At 38.4% G+C, this 13,439-nt stretch overlaps 1 protein-coding gene across 2 annotated transcripts in view; it reads left to right on the forward strand.

The window, feature by feature from the left end:
- The window catches only part of LOC308691897 (activin receptor type-1-like), a 92,409-nt gene that overhangs the window by 65,380 nt on the left and 13,590 nt on the right, over window positions 1-13,439 (forward strand). Inside the window, exons 3-9 of one of the 2 annotated variants that reach the window (XM_081367479.1) lie at window positions 18-272; window positions 1,109-1,372; window positions 1,917-2,122; window positions 6,318-6,417; window positions 6,793-6,939; window positions 7,115-7,390; window positions 9,114-9,311. In XM_081367479.1, the coding sequence (XP_081223605.1) occupies window positions 18-272; window positions 1,109-1,372; window positions 1,917-2,122; window positions 6,318-6,417; window positions 6,793-6,939; window positions 7,115-7,390; window positions 9,114-9,311 (1,446 nt within the window). The remainder of the gene's footprint in view (window positions 1-17; window positions 273-1,108; window positions 1,373-1,916; window positions 2,123-6,317; window positions 6,418-6,792; window positions 6,940-7,114; window positions 7,391-9,113; window positions 9,312-13,439) is intronic. The other variant, XM_081367480.1, reaches the window with a different exon arrangement.

Raw genomic sequence — 13,439 nt, forward strand, 5'->3', positions numbered from 1 at the left:
GTGTGTGTGTTCTGCAGATAAAGGCAGCACTGGTCACGTTGAGTGCGTGTGTGAGGGGTTTTCATGCAGTGATGTCCAGCGCTGTTTTGGCCTGCAGTGTTTCTCCTCCCTGTCCTTCGAGAATGGGACAGCCTTACAGCAGAAAGGGTGCATTGTGGGTAGTGAAGAAATGGCAGTGCGCTGCAAAAACTCCCAGTCAGCGGACACGCTGGTGTACTGTTGCCAGGAAACATTGTGTAATGCAAATGTTACCGTGGAGATGCCAAATACAGGTGAATCATTAATTGAAGCAATAATTTATCCTTTTTATTTAAACCTCACACCTTAAATGTACCACAGTGTAATGATGAAAGTAGTCCACTCATGCTGGGTGAAAAATTGTCAAAAACAAAAGAAAAAGTATTTTTGCATTAATACAATGAAACCTATTTCATAGCCTTCTGTTTCATGATCTTTTTTAAAAATGATTAAATATGACTCCGACCATGTAAGATTTGTTTAGATATTTAAAATATTGCAGCTTGGTATTAAAGTAACTATATCTTGCATTTCTGAACGATGTCCTTTGGGAACGATTGTAATAATTCTCATTTAAAAGTAAATGTCTTTAAAACATTGCATAATCCAAATTAGTTTCTATAATATCTAACAATTCATTCATTTTTTTTTTTTGTAAAATAACTACTCATTTAGCCTATATGGGCAGAGACACTGGGACACCCCATCATTCCCGCAACCCAACAAGCGGTTTGGAGAATGGATGGATAAAATTAATCATTAGCTACTTTTCTGTCGGGCCAGTATGAGCCAGTGCTAAAAATGTGCTGGGCGAGGCCAATAGCCTCGGACCTCAAGCACTGAAGCCCAAATCAATCAGGCCTGTAGCCCTGCAGTGCTACCCTAAAACACGCACGCCTGCATAGAACGACGTCACGCAACATCACCAATTCACCAGCATGGGGGAGCTAGCTGACTGAAAACTAGCTAGATTGCAATATGAGCATGACTTATGGACTTTACTTAAAGACTTAAGAATCAAAAGAAAAAGACCAATGAATTATGATATTTTTTTTTAACGACCGTAATATATTAATCTTCTTCTTTCCAGATGCGGAGTTAATGGCAGCCCCTACAGAGCACGAGTGTGTGTGTGAGGGCCGGTCGTGTGTAACGGGGGACCGCTGTATGGGTCAGCAGTGTTTCTCCTCTTTGACTCGGAGTGATGGAACGCCAGTGTCTCAGAAGGGCTGTTTTAAGGTGTATGAGCAGGGCAGGATGACCTGCAAAACTCCTCCATCACCTGACCAGATTGTAGAGTGCTGTCAGGCTCATCTGTGCAACATGAACCTCACTGTGAGACTTCCTGTACGAGGTAATGCTTACACATACACAAACTAATAAACTGCTTCTTCTCAGGTTTAAATGGACATAGTTTTATATTGATTGGTTGTCATGCAATTGTCTTTATTGCTTGGCTTATTTGCAGATTTTCAGCCATTTGTTTGCACGCGTTTTAGCCCCTAAAGACACATACTAATTCTAAAAGTGTCAGTGACCTGCAGTGTGACATGCATTTTTATCATTAATAATTAATAAGCCTCCAGCTTTTATTAATAATTTATTAATTTATTGACCTCATTAATAATTTAGGAAGGTATGTTTGATTAGAGGTGGAGCTGCTTTAAAAAAAAAAAAAACTGGACAGTGGAAATTGGACCAAAGTAAATTGGCTATACACAATTACTTAGTGGACACAATGACTGTTTTTGATTTTTTTTTTTTTACATTGCAGTGACAGGGGGTTTAAATGAGCTTAATATCATAATTAACTAATATGAACTGTTGTGAGATTTACTGCTTTGCATGCCAAAATAGTGTCTTTTTAAATGTACACTAAATCTCTATGTCTCTCTCAGTGGTGGAGGCCCCCAACTATAGTGTTACAACACTGACCATTGTGATTGTGGCTCCAGTCATCGTTCTGATATTCCTATCTGCTGTGGCGATCCTGATCTTCCGTTATATTCACCTTCACCAGATAGAGCATCTGACTGCTCATGATGCCGAGTATGGCACCATTGATGGTCTGATTGCGTCTAATGTGGGAGAGAGCACCCTTGCGGTGAGGCAAACAAACACATCACAAAGTCTGTTATCAGTTTGAAATCGAGCACATTGAGCTCTTGCTGTGAAATGTGGTTCCATTTGTTGAAACAGCACAACCAACAAATCAAGTAAAGTTCAAGAAAAAAATAAATACATTACTTTTCAAGTTATTTATAATTATTAGCCATTTAAAGAACTACAGTAAATAGCTCATACAGTATGTTGTACCATGGTAAATGCCCATTCACACCAAGAACGATAACTATAAAGATAATGATAACTATGTTAGCGTCCACACCAGCAGACAATAATGTTCTGTTTATTCTAAGTGTGCACTGCAGTTTATGTTGTCTGTCACTTTAAATGCTTGAGCTCTTTAAAGCAGGATTGATTCTGTTTGGCTGTCAACACTGCTACAGTAACCACACAGTTTTTTTTTTTTAATCTGTATTTTCTTTTAAGCTTATTAATTAATGGAATATCACATAAATCCATGCACAACTTACTTTTCTTTGAAAAGTTTCTACTTTATACTGTCTTTAAGTACTATGTACTATGTAAACATTGAAATTAATAATTTGATGCAATGCACTTATTCTGTATATACATGTTTTTTCATAGTACCTATATTTAAAGGGGTCATATAATGCCATTTTTGTACAAGCTAATATGCTTCTTTATGGTATAAATTAAAAGTTTGTAATATACTTTAATTAAAAATTCTCATTAGTATTGTAAGAAAACACTCATTTTACCTGGTCAAAAACAGCTCTGTTTTCAGCACGCCGTTTGAGTGCATGTGTCTTTAAATGATAATGAGCTTTGCTCACCCCGCCCTCTGTTCTGTGCGTACACCGTTTTTAATAATAACACAAAAACCATAATGCGTTGTTCATTATAAACGTGGGATTATGAATTATATTGAGAACGTCGTACATAGAAAACATGCCGTAATGTACCTGAGTGTAAAAATAGCTGCATTCATCGTGAAGCGTGCAAGCGATTTGCAAAGATTAATATAAAGGTTAATAAAACGTTTCACTCACTTCAGTTCTTCTGGAGGTGCAGCAACACGAATAGTTGGTAGCCTACGGATCCTTTTTCCAGAAGCAGTTTTTAGCAAAACCATCTTTATACTGACCTTGTTTGTAAAGCAGTCTGGTGTGTGAAATGATTCGCGCACACATGAGAGCATTGACGTTGATCATGGGGAATATTCCCTTCGAAAACAAAACTCAGCCACTGTGTCTTCAGCGGTTCGGATTTAGGAACATCAACATGATGCTGTGATCGTTTTTACTATGATTGACAGCTCGCTCACGAGCGAGGGCGGAGTCTGTGTTTGAACTGCGTCTGTCAATCAACCATCGTGGGAGGGGCGTCCGACCGTGTGACGTCACACGGTCGAACGACTTGATAAAGAGCCTAAGTCCCTCCCCTTCCGGTCGACCACCAAGGGACCTTATTTCGGAAAAATATTGTATGGTAGTCAATGGCGAGAGACAACAAATATTTTGATCTCGTTTGAATTGTGCCCTGATTTACACATATGATGTTTGTCAATTTAAAAGATACATTTTAAAGTCAAGAAAGTCGCAGCTTGATGTAAAACTGCTGAGGTATAAGACTGTGAAAATACGTAATTAGAAAGACTACAAACCCAGAAGGCGCACATGCGACGTCATACCTTTTCTCTCAATGAATGAAGCTAACTTTCTGAAGCTAACGTCTGTCATTTTTTCTATAGTCTTGCCTTATAATCGTAACGTTAAGCCGCCATGCATGAGTGTTTTGAGCCAGAATACACACATACGAGCAACGGATCTTGTGACGTACATAGTGCGAGACGAGAGATGTAGTTCATTGGGCGATTTTCACATAAAACTAAACGTTACTCTTCTGTTTTATGACAAACTGCGACTTTCTTGACTTTCATAATTACCTTTTAAATTGACAAACATCATATGTGTAGTTCAGGGCACAGTTCAGACGGAATAAAAAGATAAGTTATCTCTCGCCATTGACTTCCATACATATTTTTTCCGAAGTAAGGTCCCATGAGCCGGAAGCGGAGGGGCGGGACTTAGGCTCTCTATTAGAGACAGGGGAAAACATATAAGAAGATTAAAAAAAAACACTGGATGGATTTTTATCATTTTATGATGGTTGTGTACAGGCACTGCCAACACACATTTCAGTACAATTAACTTGTAAAAGTGCATGTACCATTATATGACCCCTTTAAAAAAATACCTGCACGTTATTACAGCTTTAATTAATTTCTGTAATTTTAGTGCCTTGCGAAAGTATTCATAACCCTTCCTTTTTTTTTACATTTTGTTATGTTGCTGCCTTATGTTAAACTACTTTAAATGGCTGTTTTTTCTCCACATCAATCTACACTCCATACATGATAATGACAAAGCAATAAACAGATTTGTGACAACTTTGCAAATTTATTACAAATAAAAACTGAAATAATTACATTGCATAAGTATTAGTACCCTTTTCTGGGACACTTAAAATTTAGCGAAGGAACATTTCAATTTCGCTTGTAGATGATACTTTACTTTGAGTGGTGTTAACCTGTGCAAATTCAATTGAATGGATATGATTTGAAAAGGCACACACCTCTCAATAAAAGGTAAGAGCTGAAAATGCTTATCAGAGCAAAAACCAAGTCATGAGGTCAAACCAACTGCTTGTAGAGACAGGATTGTGTCAAGACAGAGATCTGGGGAAGACTACAAAACAAAACACTACTACATTCTGCTGCAGTGAAGGTTCACAGAAGCATGTAGCCTCCATAATCCTTAATGGAAGAAGATTGGAACAACCAGGACACTTCCTAGAGCTGGCCTCCTTGCAAAACTAAGCAGTCAATGGAGAAGGGCCTTGGTTAGAATGGTTAGCTCCATGATCATATATGGAGATGGGAGAAACTTACAGAAGGACAAACATCACTGCAACACACCACTGATCTGGGCTTAATGGCAGTGTGGAGGAAATGTATGGAGGAAACCAGGCACTGCTCATCACCTGCACAATACCATCCCAACAGTACATCTGTGGGGGTGGGGGTGGGACTGGGGGACACATCAGAGTAGAAGAAAAGCTCAATGCAGCAAAATATAGAGATGGCCTTATTGAAAACATATTTTTTTTGCATTGTCATTATGGTGTAGAGCGTAGATTGATGTGAAAAAAATAAAAATAAATCAGTCAAAGTAGTTTAACATAAGACAGCAACATAACAAAATGTGTAAAATTAGAGAGCCTTCCTCTACCCCTTAACCCATCCTTATACTGTACCTAACCATACCATGAAACCTGCCCCTAATCTTAACTCTATCCCACCTCAGTAGCCGCAAGTGTTTTGCAATACAACATGTACACAATAAGTACATTGTACAATTTATTCATGTACGTACATGGTTAAAGATGGCTAATATAAAGTGTGCCCCAAGATTTAGTTTTTTGTTGACATGATTTTTTGAAATCATGAAGTTTTATGAAATGTACAAAAAATTCAGAATCAGTCAGAAATGTTAGAATCTCCAGCATCTCTCTCTGTTTAAATACATTTTGGCAGAAAAGATGAATTGTGTTTAGTGTTTTGATGAATTTGTGTGTATTATGATGTGTGTTTGCTGATCTGGCTCTTCATTTGCTGTTGTTGGATTTTTTAAAAGCTATTTTCAAAGATCTTTGTTGGAGTGCTTGGAAACCAAAGCAAATATTCAGTGGTCTAATGTTTGCCTGAGTATAAAAGTCTGTTCCAGTGCTGGGAGTGATGTTATTAAAACCACTTGAATCTGTAAAATCTTCTCTCAGAGGCCTAGGAGGTGACTGGTTTTTGCTTTGATACTTTGAATGTGTAGATTAATTTGTTCAGACAGTGATTAAAAAGTGTCTGAAGGTAAACAGCTATGATTTTTTGGGATTGTGCAGTAATTATTCTCCGTGTTTTGCAATCCTGCTCCCTAAAAGTCTTTCTCCATGATGCAAACATAAGGTTATCATGACTCTTGTGGTTTTGGCCTTCGGTGCATTTTTTTCCTCATTCCATTATTTGGAATGTGGCTGTTCAATGTGTGCTCTCTTGTGTATAAGTGTGTGTACTGCAGGGTCCAAATGAAAAAATGTAGATGAAGTTGAACTATGGTAAATGCACTACTTTGTTTTTCTTTATCCTTTTGTCTTTCTCTCAGGATTTGTTGGATCATTCCTGTACATCTGGTAGTGGCTCTGGACTGCCTTTCCTGGTCCAGAGGACAGTAGCCCGACAGATCACTCTCAGCGAGTGTGTCGGTATGTGCTCACAGCCCCACACCATCTCAGTTCTTTATTAGAACTATGTTCGTGTGCATAAAGTGTTTCTCAGATTTTATGTTGCAGGTTAACAGCTCCTTTAAAACTAAATTATACACCAAACGGCTTTCAGTTACTAAGCAATAGTTATGGGACAATTTTTTATCAGTAGTAAGCTATATCTGACGCAACCTCATTTTTGAGTTATCTGGGTTATGTCCTCACTTTAAAAAAACCCCGCATAAACTGTTACATTATATAGCCTATATATTTCTGCAAAGTCATTAGCTGTAGATAAAACAATAGAATTGTATGGTGTGGCCTTAATAAACAACCAAAACAGTTAATTAAGCATATATGTGTATTTTCTTTCAGGTAAAGGTCGATATGGAGAGGTCTGGAGAGGTCAGTGGCAGGGAGAAAGTGTGGCTGTGAAAATATTCTCATCTCGAGATGAGAAATCCTGGTTCAGAGAGACAGAAATCTACAACACTGTCCTACTGCGACACGAGAATATTCTGGGTAAATCATTTACACCTTTCATAATGAAAGCACAAATCAAACCCCTAGAAATGACATTTGCATTCATTAGGATACCTCAGTTTTGTAATAAAGAACAATGATGAAAGCTATTAATTTCACTTAACCATAACTTTGCTATATAAAAAGTTTACCTTGGATCATTTTTTTTTTTCAGGCTTCATTGCATCAGATATGACATCACGTAACTCCAGCACTCAGTTGTGGTTAATCACACATTTTCATGAAATGGGATCTCTCTACGATTACCTGCAACTCAGCATGCTGGATGCTTCTGCCTGTTTGCGGATGGCACTGTCTATCGCCAGCGGCCTGGCTCATCTGCACGTGGAGATCTTTGGCACTCAGGGCAAACCAGCCATCGCTCACAGAGACCTAAAAAGCAAAAATATTTTAGTGAACAAAAATGGACAGTGCTGCATCGCAGACCTTGGTAAGAGTGGCTTCTGACTGAAGAAAAAGTTATTTTATGCATGCTGTTGATTCATATGGCTTTATATTAAAATATTTAAATATATTACCATGAAGTGTATTTTGGACAGTGTCAGCAAACATTCAAAAACACCATGTGATCTATGATTATGTATGGAAATAATTGAAGTAACTGACAACAGGGCACTGAAATATTGAACATTTAATTTAAGTTCAGTTGTGCATTAAATTGTCAATAATTAGTCTAGGTATTATCAAAAAAATACATTATCACTGTAATTATGGTCTGGACTGCTTTTTTTTTTTTTACTTATGCAGTTATTGCATGTTTTTATCTCAGGTTTTCGCCTCAAAACTAAATTTGTGTTAGAACTATTTTCTTACAGAACCAATTCAGATAATTTTAAGCATAAGTGATATGTATCTGTAATGTGGTCTGCAAATCTGAAACTACTTTCTAAACATGCAGTTATTCCTGAAGCCTCCTAATGTATCAACCAATCAAAATTTTTTTTTGTTTACGTCAAATCTTTGTTATTTTTCTTAGCCATTCTTATATTTACCGGTATACAACATTTTTTTGTTAGGCTGAATAAGTAAGGGCCGTAATCATGGCAATAGAGGACAGATTAATGGATTTTAAATCTGTAAATATTTTGTTGCCTACTTCCGTCCATCAATCACTTGTTGTCTGGTTTCTAATAGTGAAAATCACTTGTTTGTTCCCTCAATATTTATCTATTGAACATGTTGTTCTTTATACGCAAATAAGTAGAAAGCAGAAGCGAGCTATTTGCTCATAAAGGACGGACACTTTAATTTATGTGTCTTTATTAAATTCACTGACTCACTCTAGAGCTCCAGGCCTCATTTCTGCAACTTCAGGGTGTTATTAGAAGAAATCAGTTGTTTCCCCCTTATACTCTAACGAAAACCCATTAGGTAGCTTTTAGCTAACACATATCTGGGTACTCTTATATACACAGGAAGTGGAATACAAGATTTGTTTTTGTAGAGCACTTGAAACTACATACAGCACATTAAAATGAACACGTTCTTCTTAGTCACAGGATGTGAAAACATGTTGTCCATATGGGACTAGAGGTTTTCACTTAGCACTATTTTTTCCCCTGCATGCTCAAAATGTTTTTCAAGACCTTTGGAGACTTTTTGTTCATGTTTCCTTCATGTCACATGAAATTGAATTATTGTATATCCCCACAAGAGGGTGCTATACAACATTTAAGAAGGCAATTAGCTTTCCCCATCAAGCTGTGCTGATATAAATCTCAGAATATGCATTTCGAATGCATCTCAGCATTTTAGATGATGCTTTTAGGGTTGTATGCAAATATTTGTCCAATTAAATGCTAAATTACAATAGGCTACCCCTTCCTCTAACATTATAAATACTATCTGGAAATTAGTCTATTTGAAAGTGTCATGATTGCTTTCGCCCCTGGGTAAAAACTGTCAAATGTTGTTTTGCTGAGCTGTGGAAAAGAGCTGTCCTTCAATATGTACATCCTCAATTTCCGGTTTTAATAATAAAGACATCAACACAGGGAAGAAAACAACTGAGTGGACTCATCAAACCATTCCATGGCATCTTTTAAATGTAGAATGCAGTTTAATCCAGGGACATGTGATTAATGTGAGCTGTGCAAAGCTACAGTACTGATAGATATTGTGCTATGTGATAATGATACATTTGTGTTCTTCAGGTCTTGCCGTGATGCATTTTCAGGACACAAATGAGCTGGATGTTGGGAATAATCCTAAAGTTGGGACAAAACGCTACATGGCACCTGAGGTTCTGGATGACTCCATTCAAACAGATTGCTTTGAGTCTTACAAACGAGTCGATATCTGGGCCTTTGGACTCGTGCTGTGGGAAATTGCTAGAAGAACAGTTAGTATTGGTACGTATATCTTTACATCTGCTTAACATACTTAACATGGTACGTAAATATTTATATCTGCTTAACATGGAGCTCCATGCCAAGGTGGGGAAATTATCCTGTTAAACAATTATAAGATGGTCAGTTTTAATTGCTATTTGCATCCTGAATAACACTTAATAAGGAAAATGTCAACGAAAGCCGAAAAACTAAATATTAAGAGACTTTTGAGATCACATGGCCCTGAGTTGGTACAGGATGGTGAGAGTGTTTCTCAGCCAGTCGCAAGATATGGCAAATATCTAGACTATGCTCAGGAAAATCTCTGATTATGTTAGGGGCACTGAAAACATTCACTGAAATACAACTTTTGAGGAGAACAAACCATCAACTCTGATTATGTGAACTGATGTCAAAAATGAGTGAAGTTCCTTGAGGAAACAGAGAGAGAATGGCAAGTGAACCTGCCTTCAAATAAATTTTAGCTTTATCATTTAAGAGAGATAGAGAATCAGAGTCATCCACAGAGTCCTTAAGCCTTGAGACCAGAGAGGGATATAAATGCGCTGTTTGTCCAAAGTATGTTACAGAGATAAAACAGTGATTGTATTGATCCTTTGTCTCACTCACACACGCACGCACGCACGCACGCACGCACGCACACACACACACCCAACACCCACACACACTACTTGAACATTCCGTGAATTAATCTTTCATAAAGTTCGGAAAGGTTGAAGCGACAGGACATTCGCGAGCTTCATTGCACAAGATTGCTTGATGTTATGCTTGCAGTGTGTGTATTGCCTGCCGGTATTTTCCTTACAAATGCTCTAGTCAAGTCAAGTTTTCGTTTAGAAACAGAGAATTAAAACAAATACAATCTCCGTCCACACCAGCGTTTTAGCTGCGTATTAGAATTGATCTCCGTCCACATTAAAACGACTGAAAACGCGGATCACGTGACCATTCACCAACACTGTGTGCCGGTGTAAACCTAGAGACTTTCAAACATAGACTGTAAAAAAATGCTTTCAAACATCAAAATGTCATTTATTAATATGTATTTGTGTCAAAATGACATATAAACATCTTTTCCTATTCTATTTTGCCTGGAAACGCTTCCAACACACTTGCGTGACACATGAAAAATAGGCGTCGGTTCTATTTCTAGCATGCACGCGTTTACCGCGCGAGCCGCGCCTGAGACGCGGCAGTTTCTTACTGTAAGAAACTGTTCCATCGGGTGAAGTTTACTGGTACTGAATATTACCTGTGTATACTCCATGACACCCAATCATAGAGCCGAGCGTGAGCCTCTGCGTCATCGTTTCTAAAGTCCTCCGTTTTGACCCGTCCACACTAAAACGCCCTCCGGAGATTCAAAACGAAAAACGGGTCGGCAGCGTTTCTAAACTTCTCCGTTTTGGGTCTCCGTTTTTGCCGTTTTAGTGTGGACGGGAGGTGCAAGCGTAGCAAAAGGTCTCCGTTTTTAAATGAAAACGCAGTAGTGTGGACGGGGCCTTAGTTGAATAATACAAAATATAAAGAGCTTAAAAATGATCGCATATTAAATCGCAATTGCAATATTGGTAAAAAAAAAATTGCACTTAGATTTTCCAAAATATTTCAGCCCTAATAGATATAAATCTTAAAGGTCCCGTATTATGCCCCTTTTCACAAGATGTAAAATAAGTCTCTGATGTCCCCAGAGTGTGTATGTGAAGTTTCAGCTCAAAATACCCAACAGATCATTTTTTACAGCATGTTTAAATTGACATTTTTTGGGGCTCAGAAAAACGAGCTGTTTTAGTGTGTGCCCTTTAAATGCAAATGAGGTGCTGCTGGACGGCACAGGGGGTGGAGCTTCATGAGCTCGTGCACAGTCTGTCAGGACAATTTCATCTCACGGAATGATGATAATATCAGAAACTCTCAGCAACGGTGTTCAGTTCGAGTCGGACAATAATGCCTACAGAGTCAGAGTGCTGTATAGAGATGAAACAGGAATAGTTTAGTAGTTTAATTACGGTTATTATAACGTATTTGTCATCTGCTTGTATGTATCCATTATTTATTAATAGCCTACAAGTCTGCTGTTTCGGACCAGGTCCGAATGATGATCAAACATATACTGATGAGTTTAATAAAGTTTATTGTACATCACACAAAAGATGAAGCGTCAGTTTTACTTCAGAAAATCACCGTAAGAGCTGAGTAAACACAGTAGGCTAAGTTATAAGAAGTGCGCAAGTAGCCAGTAGAGTTGAGGGAACATTCCTGTGGGCGGAGGTTAGTCAAAAAACGGTTCTAGTGACATCATTATAGAAGGAAGTAGAGGGATGTAGTCCAAACGAGCCGTTCACTGTAGTCGACTTCTGTTAAATAAAATATCTCGCTTGGCATTGAACTTTGAGCTTTATAATTTTACAGATATTATTTATGCTCTAACAGCAACATTACACACTAACTAAAGTTTGAAACATGGGATCACGAAGAACGGGACCTTTAAATAGGCTACATTTAATCATATATATATAGGCCTTTTAGGAAAGGAGTAAAAAAAGGTGCATTATAGCTCAAGCTGCGAGGTAGCTCTGCATAAAGACACAGATACGCGTATGTACTGCTGGCTAATCAGAGGTCTGTAATGTTTGTATAAAAGGTGTTTATTGCTTTTGAACTTGTTTTGAGGATGGCACTCTTGGCATTGCTCTGGTATCTTGCTGTACATGCTCTCAGGCGAGAACGCGTCTTTAGAGAGTGTCATGTTTACAGAGATTGACGAAAGAAAAGGGTGTGTGGAATGCCCTTATATGGACATGGTTTGGGCATGTTTTATGTAAATGATTTACCTCTGGCTTTAGAAGAATCAGAATACTCAACATTAAAATGAGGTCAAGAACAAACAAGTGCGTACACACGTGTTGTGAATTAGGCAGAAAGTTTTCATGAGAAGTTCAAATGTGCATGTAAATATGAATAGCGTAGGCAATTATTAGTGAATATTATTCATTAGTTCTCAGTCCCAAAGACGAAAGGGACCATCCTGACTTTCATCAGTGACAGTTATAAAAGCAAACATCTGTCATTGTATGGGGATGCATCAGTACGAACGGTTTGGGTGACTTTTATGTGTGTGAAGGTACCACTAATGTGGAGGCATATATTGGGATTATACAGAGACATTTTGAGCTTCAATCTGATGGTTGCAATGTTTACAATCCACTGCCATTTATAAAGCTCGGAAGCGTCAGGGTGTTTATAAATATAACTCCGATTGTATTCGTATGAAAGAAGAAAGTCATGTACACCTAGGATGGCTTGAGGGTGAGTCATGGGCTAACTTTCATTTTAAAGTGAACTACTCCTTTAATGTTCATGAAACGTGCATAACGTTTTTCATTTCAAAGCCTTTTCAACACCATCATTTTAGCTTTTTCTCTCGTGTCACAACACAGCTTGTTTACGTTGAATTACTAAAAAAGCTAAATAGTGCTATAATAATTGTCCATCATTGATAAAAATAGGATAAAATCAGCAAATACAAATTAAATAGCAAGACACTGGCAGCCAGTATGCTTTCTATATTTTTATTGCAAGACAAGGATACAGATATAGTCCAAAACAGACAATTAGAAAGATAATTATAAGATAATCCAGTAAAACATTTACAGTTATAGTGATGGAAAATGTATGTGCCATGATCTTTTGGGGTACAGTGGAGGATTCCACTCAAGCCCAATGTTTGCGGCGGCCTGGGAAAGCCTGGCAGTAAGCTCCAGGTCAGACTCGAACAACGCTACTCTCCACGAAGGGGGCAACGCAGCCTAATCTTCATCTCCAAAGGACCCTAGCCTGCCCATCGCTACATCGCTGCATCGGCATCCGGCCTCCACAGAAGTACTGAATGAGACGCTGGGACTTCCACGAGAAGGGCCAGCAAACCCAGACGGAAGCTCCACAGCCTGTGATGGACGAGAGGAGTGGGGGCGAGAGAACACCGGCAAGAGAACACCCACTGTAACCCTCAGATCACCATGTGTATTAACCGAAGTGGCCACTTCGTCGAATGTCAAACGCGCAGAATGTCGAACGTGACTGACTGATAGGTAACTAGGGGTTAGGCCATCCTCATTTCGGGCCAGT

The sequence above is a fragment of the Scardinius erythrophthalmus genome, assembly GCF_964197995.2.
Source record: "Scardinius erythrophthalmus genome assembly, chromosome: 6".
NCBI lineage: Eukaryota > Metazoa > Chordata > Actinopteri > Cypriniformes > Leuciscidae > Scardinius > Scardinius erythrophthalmus.